Source organism: Rhinoderma darwinii, chromosome 8 (assembly GCF_050947455.1).
Source record: "Rhinoderma darwinii isolate aRhiDar2 chromosome 8, aRhiDar2.hap1, whole genome shotgun sequence".
NCBI lineage: Eukaryota > Metazoa > Chordata > Amphibia > Anura > Rhinodermatidae > Rhinoderma > Rhinoderma darwinii.
The window spans coordinates 80,312,428-80,330,693 of NC_134694.1; the positions used below are offsets into that span (position 1 = coordinate 80,312,428).

The 18,266-nt window shown below is 42.1% G+C and overlaps 1 protein-coding gene across 1 annotated transcript in view; it reads left to right on the plus strand.

The window, feature by feature from the left end:
* The first annotated feature begins 5,113 nt into the window (after positions 1-5,113).
* The window catches only part of GAB3 (GRB2 associated binding protein 3), a 130,805-nt gene continuing 117,652 nt past the window's right edge, over positions 5,114-18,266 (plus strand). The window contains exon 1 of the mRNA XM_075834344.1: positions 5,114-5,319. Coding sequence (XP_075690459.1) covers positions 5,245-5,319 — 75 coding nt within the window. The 5' untranslated portion in view covers positions 5,114-5,244. The remainder of the gene's footprint in view (positions 5,320-18,266) is intronic.

Consider the following 18,266-nt stretch of genomic DNA (forward strand, 5'->3'; position numbering starts at 1 on the left):
AGGGGGCCCAACTTCATATTAACGCCCATGTTTTCTAATGGGATGTCCAACAAGTTAGGCGTCGTTCACATCTGCGGTTGGACTCCATTCATGGGTTCCGTCTGACCTTTCCGTCAGTGGACCCCATGAACAAAAATAGTTTTGACCAAATGAATAGCACAGTCGAGTACAGTATTTATTCCGTCAAAATGACGAAACCCTTAAAAAACGGTGACAAACGAAAATAATTTGCACCGGATCCATCACCATTAAAATCAATGCTGATGCAAACGGAAACCTATGGTTTCTGTTTGCTTCAGTTTGGATTCAGTTCATGGGTTCCCCTGACAGAAAGGTCCGTCGGAACCCATGAACGAAGTCCAACCGCAGATCTGAACGAAGCCTTAGTATAAATAGTATTAAGACCCCCGTCATTTTACATATTTTGTTTAGTTACAGCCTTATTCTAAACGGTATAATATTTATATATTTCCTATCCATCTAACACACAATATACCATAATGACAAAGTAGATTTGTTTAAATCTGTGCAAATGTATTAAAAATGCTAAAAAAAAACTGAAATATCACATTTGCATAAGTATTCAGACCGTTCACAGTGACACTCAAAATTGAGATCAGCTGCATCCTGTTTTCATTGATAATTTTTCAGATTTTCCTACAACGTGATTGAAATCCACATAGTCCATACTTCACATTTAATTTTAATCCACTACAAAATAAATATATATATATATATATACATATATATATATATATATATATATATATACAGTGAAGGAAATAAGTATTTGATCCCTTGCTGATTTTGTAAGTTTGCCTACTGTCGAAGACATGAACAGTCTAGAATTTTTAGGCTAGGTTAATTTTACCAGTGAGAGATAGATTATATTAAAAAAACAAAACAGAAAATCACATAGTCAAAATTATATATATTTATTTGCATTGTGCACAGAGAAATAAGTATTTGATCCCCTACCAACCATTAAGAGTTCAGCCTCCTCCAGACCAGTTACACGCTCCAAATCAACTTGGTGCCTGCATTAAAGACAGATGTCTTACATGGTCACCTGTATAAAAGACTCCTGTCCACAGACTCAATTAATCAGTCTGACTCTAACCTCTACAACATGGGAAAGACCAAAGAGCTTTCTAAGGATGTCAGGGACAAGATCATAGACCTGCACAAGGCTGGAATGGGCTACAAAACCATAAGTAAGACGTTGGGTGAGAAGGAGACAACTGTTGGTGCAATAGTAAGAAAATGCAAGACATACAAAATGACTGTCAATCGACATCGATCTGGGGCACCATGCAAAATCTCACCTCGTGGGGTATCCTTGATCCTGAGGAAGGTGAGAGCTCAGCCGAAAACTACACGGGGGGAACTTGTTAATGATCTCAAGGCAGCTCGGACCACAGTCACCAAGAAAACCATTGGTAACACATTACGCCGTAATGGATTAAAATCCTGCAGTGCCCGCAAGGTCCCCGTGCTCAAGAAAGCACATGTACAGGCCCATCTGAAGTTTGCAAATGAACATCTGGATGATTCTGAGAGTGATTGGGAGAAGGTGCTGTGGTCAGATGAGACTAAAATTGAGCTCTTTGGCATTAACTCAACTCGCCGTGTTTGGAGGAAGAGAAATGCTGCCTATGACCCAAAGAACACCGTCCCCACTGTCAAGCATGGAGGTGGAAACATTATGTTTTGGGGGTGTTTCTCTGCTAAGGGCACAGGACTACTTCACCGCATCAATGGGAGAATGGATGGAGCCATGTACCGTCAAATCCTGAGTGACAACCTCCTTCCCTCCACCAGGACATTAAAAATGGCTCGTGGCTGGGTCTTCCAGCACGACAATGACCCGAAACATACAGCCAAGGCAACAAAGGAGTGGCTCAAAAAGAAGCACATTAAGGTCATGGAGTGGCCTAGCCAGTCTCCAGACCTTAATCCCATCGAAAACTTATGGAGGGAGCTGAAGATCCGAGTTGCCAAGCGACAGCCTCGAAATCTTAATGATTTACAGATGATCAGCAAAGAGGAGTGGGCCAAAATTCCATCTAACATGTGTGCAAACCTCATCATCAACTACAAAAAACGTCTGACTGCTGTGCTTGCCAACAAGTTTTTTGCCACCAAGTATTAAGTCTTGTTTGCCAAAGGGATCAAATACTTATTTCTCTGTGCACAATGCAAATAAATATATATAATTTTGACTATGTGATTTTCTTTTTTTTTAATATAATCTATCTCTCACTGGTAAAATGAACCTAGCCTAAAAATTCTAGACTGTTCATGTCTTTGACAGTGGGCAAACTTACAAAATCAACAAGGGATCAAATACTTATTTCCTTCACTGTGTATATATATATATATATATATATATATATATATATATAGTATCTCTTATCCTTGTGTAGCTCAAATTGATATTGCTGCTTCTTTCTGAAAATTACGTCATACAAGAGGATAGAAGAAGCCTTTCTAGATAGCTCATGGGCGAGATCACGCTGAGCTGTCATTCACAGCGTGATCTCGCGAGATCACTCTGTGGTGTGATTAAGTCCCACACAGAGTGCTTAGTACAAATGGACATGAATGGAGAGAAGTGTATGACGCTGATTGGTCAGCGTCATACCTTCCTCTGCACAACGCCCACTTGGTCAAAAGTTAAAACACGCCCAGTCGGTCATAAAGAAACGAATTAGCATAAATCTAAAAATGCTCATAACCTGCTTCAAAATAAAAACCACTGTTGTTATCTACATTACAGCGCCTATTACATTATGTAGGAGATAGGGCACTTATAATGTGGTGACAGAGCCTCTTTAATACCACAATACAAATCAGTTGTATATGAAAAATCACACAATCACATATAGTAAACACTACAGATTTTTGTTAATTTCCTATCATTGCAAACTGCACACATACAGTAATAATGATGTAAACAACGTAACTCGACTGACAGGTATAATAATGCTTGATTTTATACGATCTACCTGTTCTAGGGTGTAAAAAGGTGTCACCTTTACTCAGGTTATTACAATTACAGCATTCCAGACATGGGTAACATTCTTTTCTATGTGTATCCATCATAATTTTTGCAGAGCATATCCGCCCTAAAGAGTCTATCTTTCAAGTTCCTTGATTTCCTATAGGCCATCATTGGTGGATTTTGGAATTCTATAGTCCCTGAAAACTTATCCTTCAGAATAGCCCAATGTTCCCTCAGGATATTAGAAATCTTCCCACACACAGGAGAATAAGTTGCTACAAAGGGGATCCTTTTCTGTATCCTCTTATGTTTTCTATATTTCAGCAGGGAACACCACTCTACATTTTTGATTTTGTCAAGCGCTCTATCTAGTATTGGTCTGGGATACAATCTCTGTGTACATTTTTTACACATCATGCTAAGTCTATTATCTAGAATCCCTTTATCTGCTACCACCCTTTTTACTCTCAAAAGTTGGCTATAAGGAAGAGATTCAAGTGTACCTTTTAGGATGACTGCTGTTAAAGTGCAACAATTTGTTGCGATCTGTAGGCTTTACAAAAAGATCAGTTAGCCTATTGCCTTGTCTTGTTACTATAGTGTCTAAGAATTGTAATTTTTCTTGTGAGTATACTAAGGTGAATTGAAGTGCAGCAAAATGGGAGTTGACCTCATCTTTGAATTCAAGTGACATCACTATTCCAAACAAAAAATATATCATCAATGTACCTCATCCAGCTCTCCACAAATCAGAAAAGACTAGATGGGTACACAAATTTTTCTTCAAAAAATTTCAGAAAAATATTTGCATATGTTGGTGTGATATTGGACCCCATAGCAGTCCATATGTGATCCATATGGTCTGGTTGCTGGTTGTGTTGCTGATATTTATTTTCTCTCCTGCAGATAATAGATCATGCCTAGAAAACACTCTCATAGTCAATGGGTCCCCTCCTGTTCACAGGTTCCTATAGGTTCCTGCTATAAAGCCCATCTCTTACTGCTACTAACAGCAGCTCAGGCAACATGGCTGCCCCCATCATCATGTACAGAAAATAGAATTAAAAAAATCTACAAATCTACCAATAGGTAAGAGCAAGGGTAGGAAAACTGATGGAGAGCTTCCTGCTTTTAGCTTTCTGCAGTAGCTGGGCTGTGCCTGGCATCAGTGAGATTGCCCCTGGGATGTCAGACTGCTTGGGAAGAATGGGATAGAGGGGATCACCAAAACAGTTCTTAGTACCGTTAACATAGATACACTTACTATACCCACTTGCATTGTGATTGATGAAGCAATTGGTGTCTTTATTAATTTATTTTTTTCCTAATGATATTTACATAGGGCAGAGGAGGGCTTAGACTCTTATCAATTGCCACTTATTGATTGGTACACAGCCCAGCCGCTCAGTCCACCCTTGTTCCGATCCGTAAGAAACAGATTTCGATTCCAGAAAGCCATTTATAATAATTACTGAGTCATTGGGAGGTGACATATAGGCAGTCGCCCCTTTACTTAGTCTATAGGTATCCTGCAAATTTTTAACGATGACGCCAAACTTGGTTCTAACCTATAGAGTGATTCTCATTTGGGGCTCGTAATGTGCCATACTTACGACCAAATAATACCAAGTTCTGGTAAGCAAATCGCATCAATCGCTTAGATAATTTCTCTGTGTTAGAAAAGAGGATGTTCTTATCAAGGTGACACGCTACGTAAAGGCTAGACCTATCACACTCACTCCCTACATGACTTCATAGTGTGCACCATATCTTGTAAGTGTGATGTGACATGTTGAGGAATATGGCGGACAGGCCAACAAGGAAAGGGACCGTTTTAAACAATGCACCAATTTGTACGAATGACAGAATTGATACGTTCTATGGTGGCGGAGTCTTAGGAAGTCCTCTGTGACTTGCCTCATTTGTATTCCACCCCTTGCCTCCCACAGGACTGGCACTTTGCGCTGACAATAGGCCTCATTCTTGTGTAGTAAACAAGCAAGTGTTAATGGTGCACGTGTTTGGTTTGTATTTATGAGGCAGCTCGTCCAGAGTGACGTGTGGGGAAGAGGGAGGGAGGGAAGGAGGGAGCTGCCTGTTCTAGTGATGTCTCCTCCACTTCCTTCTTGTGATAGAGCAGCATAGGAGCACAGCTGAAGGAAGCTGATAGCTCTCAGTTTGAAATTCACAGGAACAGGCAGCCACACACTGGATCCTCAGTGTCCTGCAAGGGGGGCAACATGAGTGCAGCCGGGGATGTGGTGTGCACTGGCTGGCTCATCAAGTCACCCCCAGAGAAGAAGCTCAAGAGATATGTGAGTCCTACTCTACAATAATAATAATAATCCTAATAATAACAATATAACGCATGCATGTAATATAGTATTACATAATATAATATAGTAGTGATCATTTACTGTGCACCATGCACTACTATGTCCATCCCATCTATTTATACTGCCCGCATAGCTTGTGCTCTGTTCATCATCCTGATTCCTCCATAGAGATGATACATGCTGGGATGCATTTTTCGGATGTAGCAGAGTTGAGTTTGACATTTGGCATAACTGCGCATGACATCACAGTGCGTTATCTGCTGTTTACCATAGGACTATGAGCAAATTACTGCATCATCTTAATTTAGAGAGTTATGATGACAATGCACGAATAATGCTTTTCAAAAGTATTAAATGACCAATTCAGCTCTGCTACAACTATGTGTCAGTTCATGTTGTTATGTACACAACTTATCTTGATATAAGCTGTCAGCACAATTGTGATGTGTGAGCAGTAGGAGTCATGAAGAATAGAGCAGTAGTATTATTTTTTGGCTAGTACATGACTAGAGGAGAGGATGTGAGAGAACGTGCACTTTGTCCAGATACCCTCATTTTTCTCACTGGATCAGCCTGTCTTTTTGTCTGGGAAAATAACAGGGTGTGTGTCTCACAAAGCATAGGAAACTCTATCAATGCTGGCCTGCCAGCAGACATTCCATGCACAAATAACCAAGGGACTTTCTATTCGGCCGATTAGTTGAGAGCGATGGAGAGCGGCGATCACTGGTGACAATCCTAACGATATGATCACCAGAAGAAGTTGATCATTGATCATTATTGGGATTGTCACAAAGCTGTATTTGTCAATCTGACGAGTCATGAACTGTAAATCGCTGTGATAGACACAGATTGTTGAATTTTTTTAATGTGTAATTATTTGCATTGTTACTATTAAGTGTTTTTGTTACATTTTGTGTCATCTGAAGGGTTTAGCAGAAATCGCTACGTCTATGGCCAGTTAATGCTACACTGTGGTTATTGTGTGATCTGTGGGAAATGTGTGGGGTGGATGGAGATAAAAGACAACACGACTAATGAAGAAAATGCAGAGTGCAGCGACAGTTTATTCTTCATGTTTTCTCAGCAAGTTTTTTTTTCTGCTTAATAATGACTTGTTTGTTTGCTGATGTTAGTAACTTTGTCACTAGAATTAGGGAACAAATTTGTGTGTGACATCTTGTGTGACAGCACAATTGTCCAGTGACTCACTGTCATTTGTTTGTCCCATAGACATGTAGTGTCTGTAAACATGTTCCACCCACTAGTCTATTTTTATAATATATGTCTATATTAAAGTCATAGGAGTCTCATTGTCAGGGATCAATGTCATATTTCTCATCATTAGCCTTTGGGGGGTTGGGAGCTTATTTTCTATCCAGACCCCTCATTGTATGGAATATTTATCATGGTGTATAAATGAACATTTACTTCTAGTTGTTGATCATAGTAAAAGTATGTGACCCTTCATCCGGGATTATTTAATTTCCCATAAGTACATTGAGTATATTTCTTGTGGATGTGTATATTTTGTAGAGCATTGCTACATATGGCTTGATGGGGGATGGAAACATTCTATAATTATAAATTGTTTACTTGTCTATGGATGTGTACAACGCAGGATGTAATAATAAGCAATGTTTTCTTGTTGGATGTAGTCATTTGCTATATGGACAGAAACAGCTAAGATGTAGCTGAGCTGTGTTTGTTCGGTGTAGCAGAGCGGTGTTTGTCAGATCGCCTTTATGGTCTACATTAAAAATATGATTTTTAGAAACCAGTATAACCACATACACTGCAATGTTCTCATTGTTTTCCAATGTATGCCAAAAGCGTGTCCTTTTGACCTATATTTCATTTTTAAACTATACCTTGTCTAACCCAAACATAATGTGTGCAGTTCCTCTGATGTAGCAGAGCTGTGTATGTCAGATGTGGAAAGACCAGATTTGGCAGGTGCAGTAGTATTTAGTTTACCATTTCACGTAAATCATTGTGATATCATGACAACAGTTTTATGACAGCAGGTAAATCTACCAAATTATCTTCATTTCCACCATGCAATTTAGAAAGCTGCTGGCCAAACGCTATCTATCAAGACTCCCATATAAACATATACACGTGGATCAGCCCAGTTTGCACGTTTATGTCAACGGGGAGTGGGCAGAAGCTGCTGCCAGACACCTCTGGCAGCAGATTATCTCCTGGGGAAATAGCCCATTCCTTGTTTCCTACTGACATCTCTTGTCGGGGCACTGTTTGGCTACTAACATACACATTAGATCATCAGACGGTCAACATTAATTTGTACAATTAGTTTGTAATTTGGCACAACAGCATTTTTATAACATCAGGTTAGAGCGGAGTTTTTATGGTTTAAGGGTCCTATTCCACACAGTCCGATATGGACCTTAAAAACGAGCGCCGACCAATGAGACCCCTCATTAATCAGCGATCGTTTGCTCCTTTAACAAGTAGCAATGATCGGGTATGTATGGGGACGAGCAATAATTACTACGATCGCTCGTCCCCATGCATTTCCATCATGTCGGCGGCAGATCTCTCTGTAGGGATATGTGCTGCCGACCAGCAAATATTTTATTGGTCGCGTAAACTAGCAGTCTAGTCCGATTAACGACTCGTTCCTCGGCTGAGCATTGCCCTGTTCAGACAGGGCAATGATTGGGAATTACCGTTCGTATGAACGATCGTTTGCCCGATCATTGGCCCGTGTAAAGGAGCCTTAACAACTCATTGCCCACAACTCATCTGCAGCTTTACGCCTCATGCACACGACCATGTGCGCCGGCCGAGTCCCATCAGTGATCCGAGGAAAGATCGGACTTGTCCTATCTTTCCTTGGATCGGAGACTCGGATCATTTTTCACGGACCCGATGCACCCGCTAAAGTGAATGGGTCCGTGAAGACTATCGGGTGCCACTCGGATGCCGTCAAAAACGGCCCGAGTGGCACAACGGTAGTGTGCCATGAGGCCTTACAGGTAAACTCAATGTATTATTTTTACTTCAGGCTAGGGCCTCTTTCACACTTACCTACTGGTCAGTATTTTGTATCAATATTTGTAAGCCAAAACCAGGAGTGGATCCTTCACAGAAGAAATATGATGAAAGGATTTGCACCTTTTGCTTGTTTTAGATCCACTCCTGGTTTACAAATACTGATGGAAAATAATGACCAAAGTGTGAAACAGACCTAGAGCTGAGTTTGCCATATACAGTGTAATATCACAATGTGATATCTGTGGTTTTACATAGGACTGCAGGTAAACCAATTGCATCTTTTTATTCCAGTCCATAAACAGCGCATACCCAAAGCGTTATTAGATGGCACTCATCTGTACACTGGTCAGAGAGAATAGTTGGCACCTTACAGGGGTGGTCCAGTATAAGAAAATCACATCTGCGTTCTCTCCAAAACAGCGCTACACCTGTCCATAGGTTGTGTCTGGTATTGCAGCTCAGCTCCATTGAAGTGAATGGGGCTGAACTGCAAAACCATATGCAACATGTGGACAGGTGTAGCAACTTTTTTGGAAGAAAGCAGCCATGTTTTTCCAAACCTGAAACACGCTTCAACATGTGCAGTGGTTACTACTTGTTTTCGCTCAGCGTAGTAATTCTAAAACACGGTCTCATGCTGGGTCTGTGTCCAGCGGCCATTGGAAACCAGTTCTATTAACATTACAAGAACTATGATATCATTCATCACTGGGAAGTGCTGTGCCAAGCATCATGGGATGCCGTGTATGAAACAAAGGAATGACCACACAGCGGTCGTTCTGTATTGTTCCTAATAGTCCACATCATTTGGAAAGCACCACGATAGTGAGTGACTTTCAGTTCCTTCTGCAGAGAACATGTTCTCCTTTACAAATGACATTTTGGAGAAACAAGACATTCTTTTTATGGAACAACCATGCATTTCTGTGAAGGTTTTCCATGGAAGGAGATGACAGATCATGTTAATTATTCATCATTACAGTTGATGAATATTGGTTTCAATGAGGCAGATGCTGTTCCTGTCTTGGATCTGTCTCATGATTTTTGGATTGAAATTATTATATTAATTTCTAAAGTGCTAATGCCATGAGTTAGTGACCCTTTAAATAAGGGTGTCTATCAGATGGCCATAAAGGGTTAAAGACCGTAATCACTTTACAGCCCCCCACGAGTTCAGGGGTGCTATATGTCAGTGGTTCTCCTCCAGTCATTATTACAGAGAGCAAAAGAACAGCTGTCAGGCCAGAGATAATAACATTTATAATTGACAGTTGTAAGGTCATGGTGAGACTGAGATGTTAAAGCTGAAGGACAAGGTGGATAGAGTAAAGGACTGGTTACCAAAACAAGCTGCCCCACTCTGTGATCAGACGCTGAAGGACTTCACTTATTATCAAAACTGTAAATACACACAGACATATATATATATATATATATATATATATATATATATACTCTTTATGCATTAAAAGCTATTCAGCTGCTTAAAGGCATGGGTTACATAGTCTACAGTATTTGACTCTTGTGTCATTTCTTTATATCAGGTTTCCATTGCTCTTTGATGGTCAGAACAGTATAGCATGCTGCTCTTTTCTATCCAGGAACAGGCTCCTGTCAAAACAGAAGCCATGAAGCCAGTGTGAACAGAGCCTTATTTGTTTGTTGTCAGATTACAGGTTGTTACCCAGCTTCCTTATAACGTCCGACTTAGAGCCTGTTCACATCTGCGTTAGGTGTTTCTGTTGCTTTGTTCTTTCAGAGGAACAGGACAACGAAAATACTGGTAACACTGTTTCCGTGGCATGACAGACACCACCGGCAGGCCACGGAACCCTTTGACTTTAATGGGTACCGGCGGATATTATCAGGGTGTCTGTCATTTACTGGAAACAATATCGCAGCATGCGGCGCTATTGTTTCCGGTATTTTGGGCCAGGTAGGCCTCAAATGGAGCCTTCAACGCAGATGTGAACAGGTCCTTATGCAGCAGTGTCAGAGCAGGTGATGCTGCATTACTAGAAAGATTTGATTATCTGCATCAAATATACCTTTAGGAACCATTTTACAATTTCTATATAGAATTTATCTATATAGAAAGTTTATTTACTGTATATACATTGCATTACTTACATAACTGATCCTGAGTTATAAATGATAGTCCACCACTGCATACAAAATTCTCCAGGCTTCAGAGCTGAAAGCATTCTTTGTTTGTTCAATGTCCGTTAAGAGCTTGCTCTGGTGATTTGCATTCTAGAAAGTGTAATTTTTGAACCAGAGACTGTATAGTAATCTGATGTAGGAAAAACAAATTTCCCACTGCATTATAGGAGCTCAGCTAAGCTGTTAGTTGTGTGTCTGACAACAAACTTGTTGTCTGTTTCCAATGGCAACTAGCAGAATTGTGAATAAAGCTTAGGACTATAATGCAGGCTGCAACTCAGGATCAATACAAGATAAGTAATGTAATGTATTTACAAAGTTACTTAACTTTTTATATAGATTATATTGGGAGAAGGCTGCAATACCTGAGAATCGTCGCTACATCTGTATCAACGTTTCACAATGATTAAAAAGAAATGAAGGGGATGCAGCGCTCGTACGAGCGCTGCGGCCCCTTCAAAACAACTGATCGGCGGGGGTCCTGGGAGTCGGATCCCGACCCATTAGCTATGGATGGCCTATCCTGAGGATAGGCCATCATTTTTCATTGGCTGGAAAACCCCTTTAACTCTTTCCCGCACCATGCTGTAATAGTACGATGTGGGGAGCGGGTAGCTCTGGCACCACACCGTAATATTGCAAATCCGGAATGGCTGGGATCGGAGTTGATTCCAATCCTTGCCGTTTAAGCCCTCCCCGGGATTTTACAAAGGGAAGAGGCTCTGTAAAGCGATCACAGGGTGCCGATGGGTGGACATGGCAGCTGGAGGTGGGACCTAATAGGCTGCTGTCAGTGAAATACTGACGAGCACAATACACTGCAATACAGAAGTATTGTAATGTATTATCTTAGCGATCAAAGTATCACATGGTCAAGTCCTCTAATTGGACTAAACTTATTTTTTGGGGGTAAAAAGTCAACTAAAGTTTCCAAAAATTCCTAACTAAAAAACATAATAAAACCTTTTTTCTCTACACAATGTTTTATTATTCAAAAAAAATTGAAAGAATAGAATAATAAACATAATTGGTATTGCCGCATACGTAGAGACCCAGACTATAAAATTACACTTTATTTATCCCTTGCGGTGAAGGCCGTAAAATAAACATATCAGAATATCTGTGTTTGTTTATCCCAACCTCTCAAAAACAGGAATAAAAAGTTATCCAATAGTTATATATACTCCAAAATTGTACCATGAAAACTACAAGTCATTCCGCAAAAAAACAAACCCTCATTAAGTTCACAGAAAAATAAAAATGTTCTTGCTCTTGGAACACAGTGACACAAAAACAAGTCATTTTGCAAAAAAAAAAGTGTTTATTGTACAAAAGTTAAATTATATAAATATGGTATCGCCGTAAACCTAACAACCCACAGATTAAAGTTTACATATTGTTAATAATTATTTATAAATCCAAAAAACAATGGCAAAAATGTTTTTTTTTTTAATTTTCATCCCAAAAAATGAATAAAAGTTATGCAATACATTACATGTACCCCAAAATTATGATATTAAAAGATACACATCATTCCCCCCCCCCCCCCCCCCCAAAAAAAACAAACAACAAACTTTGTTGGAAAAAGTAATGGTTTTGGAATGCAGAGATGAAAGAATAATAATCCCCGCTTTCTTACAAGGGGTTGTCTCATGATGACAACTCCTTTTTAAAAAGGAGCCGACAGGGTCCGGCATCTCTCACCCCCAGTGATCCCCTGTTATCGCCAGGGGACAGCGGCAGCCAGCTAAACGTTTCCTCTGCAGCGCCCACTGTTACAGAACGGCTCTCCATTCTGACACGTAAAGGTCCCAGGCGGCCCCTTCTATGATGTCCATATGCTCTATTAGGTCATATGGACGGGAGTTCCTGATAGGCAACCCCTTTAAGGGCTCAAGCACACATCAGTGAAATTTTTCAATGGGCAATACGTTTTTTTAACTGACCCATTCATTTTTAGGCTGGGTTCACACGACCATGTTACGTCCGTAATGAACGGAACGTATTTCGGCTGCAAGTCCCGGACCGAACACACTGCAGGGAGCCGGGCTCCTAGCATCATAGTTATGTACGACGCTAGGAGTCCCTGCCTCGCTGCGGGACAACTGTCCCGTACTGTAATCATGTTTTCAGTACGGGACAGTAGTTCCACGGGGAGGCAGGGACTCCTAGCGTCGTACATAAATATGATGCTAGGAGCCCGGCTCCCTGCAGTGTGTTCGGTCCGGGACTTGCGGCCGAAATACGTTCCGTCCATTACGGACGTAACATGGTCGTGTGAACCCAGCCTTATGGGGCCAAGCACACATCAGTTTTTTTGTGGATCCGTGTATCTGTTCCGCAAATTATTGAACAGGTCCTATTCCTGTCCATTTTTGCGGATCAGTCTCGCACGTTCTATTCAATAATCCGTTAAAAAAACAGACTGGACCTGGAAGCAATCCGTGTGCGGTCCGTGTTTTGCGGTCGTATAAAAAGTCACCGATGTGTGACAGCCTTTAGGCCTAAACTAAGGCCCCATGCACACGAACATATTTTTGCGGCCGCAATTCACCCGCAAATCTGCGGGTGATATGCGGCCCCATTCATTTCAATGGGCCCATGCACATGACCGTGGTTTCCACGGTCCATGCATTGTCCAGACTCATAGAAATTAATGCACGCGGCCATGTGCACGGCCCGCGATTTGCTTTAGAGCAGTTTTGCTTTCTATACAGCAACAGAAAAATGATCGCTTGGATCTGAATATTGTTGATGCCACCGGCGGTAACGCTATTCTGTAGTATTGGATAAAATGTCTATACTGTAATAGGCTTAGTGTTGTAGCAGGCTCATCATATATATATATATATATATATATATATAATATATATATATATACATATATATATATATCAGTGGCGTAACTACCGCCGTAGCAGCAGTAGCGGCTGCTACGGGGCCCGCGGCATGAGGGGGCCCGTGTCGCCCGCCGGCACGGGCCCCCACCATGGCCGGAGGCTCCGCTAGCAGCTGCTATGGCTGCTACAGCGGGACGCCACTAAACGCTACGGCAGAGCAGGGAGGTATCTCCCCGCTCTGCCATTAACTGGTTCCCGACCGCTGGCTGTATTTTTACGGCCAGCGGTCAGGGTCCTTAAAACCCGAGCCATAGACTTTCTACGGCTCGGGTTTTAACTTGCTGCCCGCGCGATCGGGCAGCTGAATGTCGGGTCTCCGGCTGTCAGTGACTGATCACACAAAGCTGAATGCGCGCTGTGTACAGGAATAGAGACAGCAGCAGCGCTGTCTCTATTCCTCCCGGTGATCATGTGACTGGTCACATGATCGCCGGGTGCCGTTAGTGGCAGGCTGCTGCTGGGTCTTACTAGACCCAGCACAGCTCTATTAGTGACAATTGTCACTATGAGAGGGCTGATTTCCCCTGTAACTGGGGCTGCTGTGCAGCCCCAGTTACAGTGGAAAAACATGGTGTAAAAGAAAGAAAAAAAAAATATAAAGTTCCCCAAAGGTCTTTTTGACCTTTGGGGGACAGACCATAGTAATAAAAAAAGAATAAAGTAAAGTGCAAAAAAAATGTAAATAATAAATACACATAAAATACCCACCCCAAAAAAAAAACTTTCCCCCACGCCAATCATTGTTGTAACGCTAGCGCTGACCCAATTACCCTAATATACACATGTAATATATTAAAATTTACGGTAGACAATGACGATCACAAATAAAAGGTCTATTTTAGGGTAAAACTATGTTATTACCAAAAAAAAAATAGCTGAAAAGTAAAAAAGCTTATTTTTTTACTATTATTTTCAAACTTTATGAATAAAAATCCTAAAATAGCAAAAAAGGTTCGTATAAAAACGATAAAAAATGAAACCTCCATTGTCTACGGAAAAAACGTCGCAAAAATCACGTCATTAGCCCAACAAATAAAAAAGTTATAGCCATTTAACTAACACGTGCTAAAAATGGCTAAACGGTGTCTGGTACTGAAGGCGCAAAATAGAGCAAAAGACATGTATCCCCTCTCCACAGGATCTCCACAGGACAAGTATCCCCTCTCCACAGGACATGTATCCCCCCCCCCTCTCCACAGGACATGTATCCCCCCCCCCCCTCTCCACAGGACATGTATCCCCCCCCCTCTCCACAGGACATGTATCCCCCCCCCCTCTCCACAGGACATGTATCCCCTCTCCACAGGACATGTATCCCCTCTCCACAGGACATGTATCCCCTCTCCACAGGACATGTATCCCCTCTCCACAGGACATGTATCCCCTCTCCACAGGACATGTATCCCCTCTCCACAGGACATGTATCCCCCCCCCCTCTCCACAGGACATGTATCCCCCCCCCCCCTCTCCACAGGACATGTATCCCCCCCCCCTCTCCACAGGACATGTATCCCCCCCCCCTCTCCACAGGACATGTATCCCCTCTCCACAGGACATGTATCCCCTCTCCACAGGACATGTATCCCCTCTCCACAGGACATGTATCCCCTCTCCACAGGACATGTATCCCCTCTCCACAGGACATGTATCCCCTCTCCACAGGACATGTATCCCCTCTCCACAGGACATGTATCCCCTCTCCACAGGACATGTATCCCCTCTCCACAGGATAGGGGATACATGTGTGATCGCTGGCATTGATAGGGAGAACGGGGGACTGAAAGTCCCCTGAACTTCTCCATGACAAACCTCGGACTTCCGGGGTCTGTGTCGGCAGCTCCGTAGAAATGAATGGAGCGCCGGTCGTGCTTGTGCGCATGCGTGACCAGCGCTCCTTTCATTTTTATTGAGCTGCGCAGACGCCGGAAGTCAGAGGTTTGTCATGGAGAAGTTCAGGGGGACTATCGGTCCCCCGTTCTCCCTATCGCTGCCAGCGATCACTCTTGTATCCCCTATCCTGTGGAGAGGGGATACATGTATTTTGTAGGACACACTGTAGGTCGCATTTTTTTGGGAGGGGGGGACGCTGTATGGCGTTCCCTACAGGGGGGGGAACGCTGTATGGGGTTCCCTACAGGGGGGGGGTGGCTGTATGGCGTTCCCTACAGGGGGGGAGCTGTATGGCGTTCCCTACAGGGGGGGGGGGCTGTATGGCGTTCTCTACAGGGGGGGGGCTGTATGGCGTTCTCTACAGGGGGGGGGCTGTATGGCGTTCCCTACCGGGGGGGCTGTATGGCGTTCCCTACCGGGGGGGCTGTATGGCGTTATCTACAGGGGGCTTTATGGCGTTATCTACAGGGGGGCTGTATGGCGTTCTCTACAGGGGATGTATGGCGCTATCTACAGGGGGGGCTGTATGGCGTTATCTACAGGGGGGGGGGGGGCTGTAAAAAAGGCACTATCTACAAGGGGGGGGTTGTGTGACACCCAGGGGAGGGGGGCCCCCAGTCAAAAGTTTGCTATGGGGCCCAGTCTTTCCTAGTTACGCCCCTGATATATATATATATATATATACATATATATATATTTATATACAGCACACTGCGAACAGCAATGTCCCCTAAGCCGCTAAATATAAATAGATATGCGTTACTGCTAAATCTACTTATAATAGGGAGGTTCTTTTGCACATTTTGATCAATTTGTGTTTTCCCACCTGCCACGACAAGGCGACCTCCATAGGTGGGAACTTACTCTGCACATACATCCAGAACTGGGACTAAGCCTACATATATCTGGGGATGGTAGGAACCAGCATTAAACTAATTAAAATCACCCAGGGCAGAATGGGAGGAGTGCAAGATCATAAAATGGAGACATATATATATATATATATATATATATTTAGCTATGTTTTCTGAAGAGCTCATAGTTAAATGCCCATTGATGTTTACTGAACAGTTTGCCATATGTGTCTATTCTGTAATAAATTCTTAAAAAATGTACACCACATTATTTAATTTATACCACGTGAAAATGATTTCTAAAATATGTATTGTGTGGGAATGCAGTTGCATCATCATTACTAGACTATACTACTAATAGTAAAGAGCATTTTCCCTAAAATAAAAAAAAGACTTGAAAAGATAAGTTTCTAAGTAGTCCTCATGGGTAAAGTATTTTAAAATTCTATTTAGCTGTGACAACCACTAATAGCAGCCATTACGGTACCTCTGGGGCTTGTCATGGAAAGATACGTATCTGCGTACACAGCTGCATTATTACCCTCTCCCTGCTTCCCCTGTCCATCTGTTCTGTCTGTGTTATCCTGGCCATACACTTTAGACAACTCCCATATAAATATATCTACTTGGATCAGCAGAGCGTATAGGTTTATTAACACATGTAGAAAGGGATCAGTGGATGACAGACACATCTGGCACCGCTTATCTCTTAAAAGCGAAGGCTCGGGCAGATTAAAATCCAGCATGCCCAATCCTTGCTTCCCCTTACAGCAGTTTCTCCCATACCCGTTAGATTGTCAGCAGATTCTACTATGCATTATCTAATGCCAGCCTAAGTTTCATAGTAGTTTCATGAATCAGGTGGCTCAGGATGAGCAATGTCATAGGTTCCGTGCAGATTCCGAAAGGATGCCTGCTGAATCTTTTTTTTTATTTTTTATTTGTACTCTGTACTGCAACACTGTTACAGATAATAAAGGAGAAATATAAAGGGATTGAAAGAGCTGGCCAGATGCAACATGTTCTATTAGTCAAGGTGTCGTATACTATGGGATTATACAAAGTCTATGGGTAGTTAATACATTATACATAAAAGGAGGATATATGACTTTATGGGACTGTTGAGGGCGCTTTTACAAGAAAGAAATAATTCTGAAGCTTCAGAAGTTTGAGTAATAAGTGTACATGGTTTAATCATTATTGTGTTCTCTGTTCTGCCCTTAATTTCATATTACACTTGTGTTGCTCGGCAGCCCAGACACAAACCTTTTACAAGAGTGACAGAATGTTTGTCACCGTCTTTTATCGTCCCATGAAATAATGATAATGTATAAAGCATGAGGCATAGAGTATTGTCTGGGATAAAAGAGGTGTCCCACCCTGAGGGTGTTATAGATGATCAGGGTAATGCTGATGTTGGGTAAAATGACCCTTTAGCTATCGACCAGTTGGTCACTTTTTATATAGGTAGAAACTGTCATAACTCGTATCATTATGGAGTCTTCTGCATACAGCAGGACAGATGCCCCTAATGCTTCTAAAGTTTGGTGTCTTTGGGTTTATTGAAATGTGCACTGTACGTGCTTATACTTTATAATACATCATCCTATAGTGCATCTACTTTAAGTTTCTGATCGCTGGGGGCTCCCATTTGTGAGAACGGGGGTCCTGAATTCTCCGTTCCTCCTCACTGCTCACTCCTCATAGAATGGAGCGGTGGTCGAGCATGCGCGCTGCTGCTCCATTCCATGTCTATGGGAATTAAGAAAACAGCCAAGTACGGCACTCGGCTCTTTCCGTCATTCTCATTTGACATTACATTTGAATCCCTTACATCCGCCTCTGTCCAGTGGGGCTCGCAATCTTACCTTTTAATCTCCTAGACATACATGATCGGGGGAAATAACAAACAATCGTGGTTTTCTGCATCATGAATTGGACCCCACTTATTTATACCAAGCCCAGCAGAAGGAAATAAACTGTGAATGTTAGGAGTGATAATCTATCATACATAGTAAGTTTTTTTTCTTCTGTGGCATCTTAACTATTTCTCTGTTTCTAATACAGTGACCAGATCAGATTTTTATGTGATGGATTT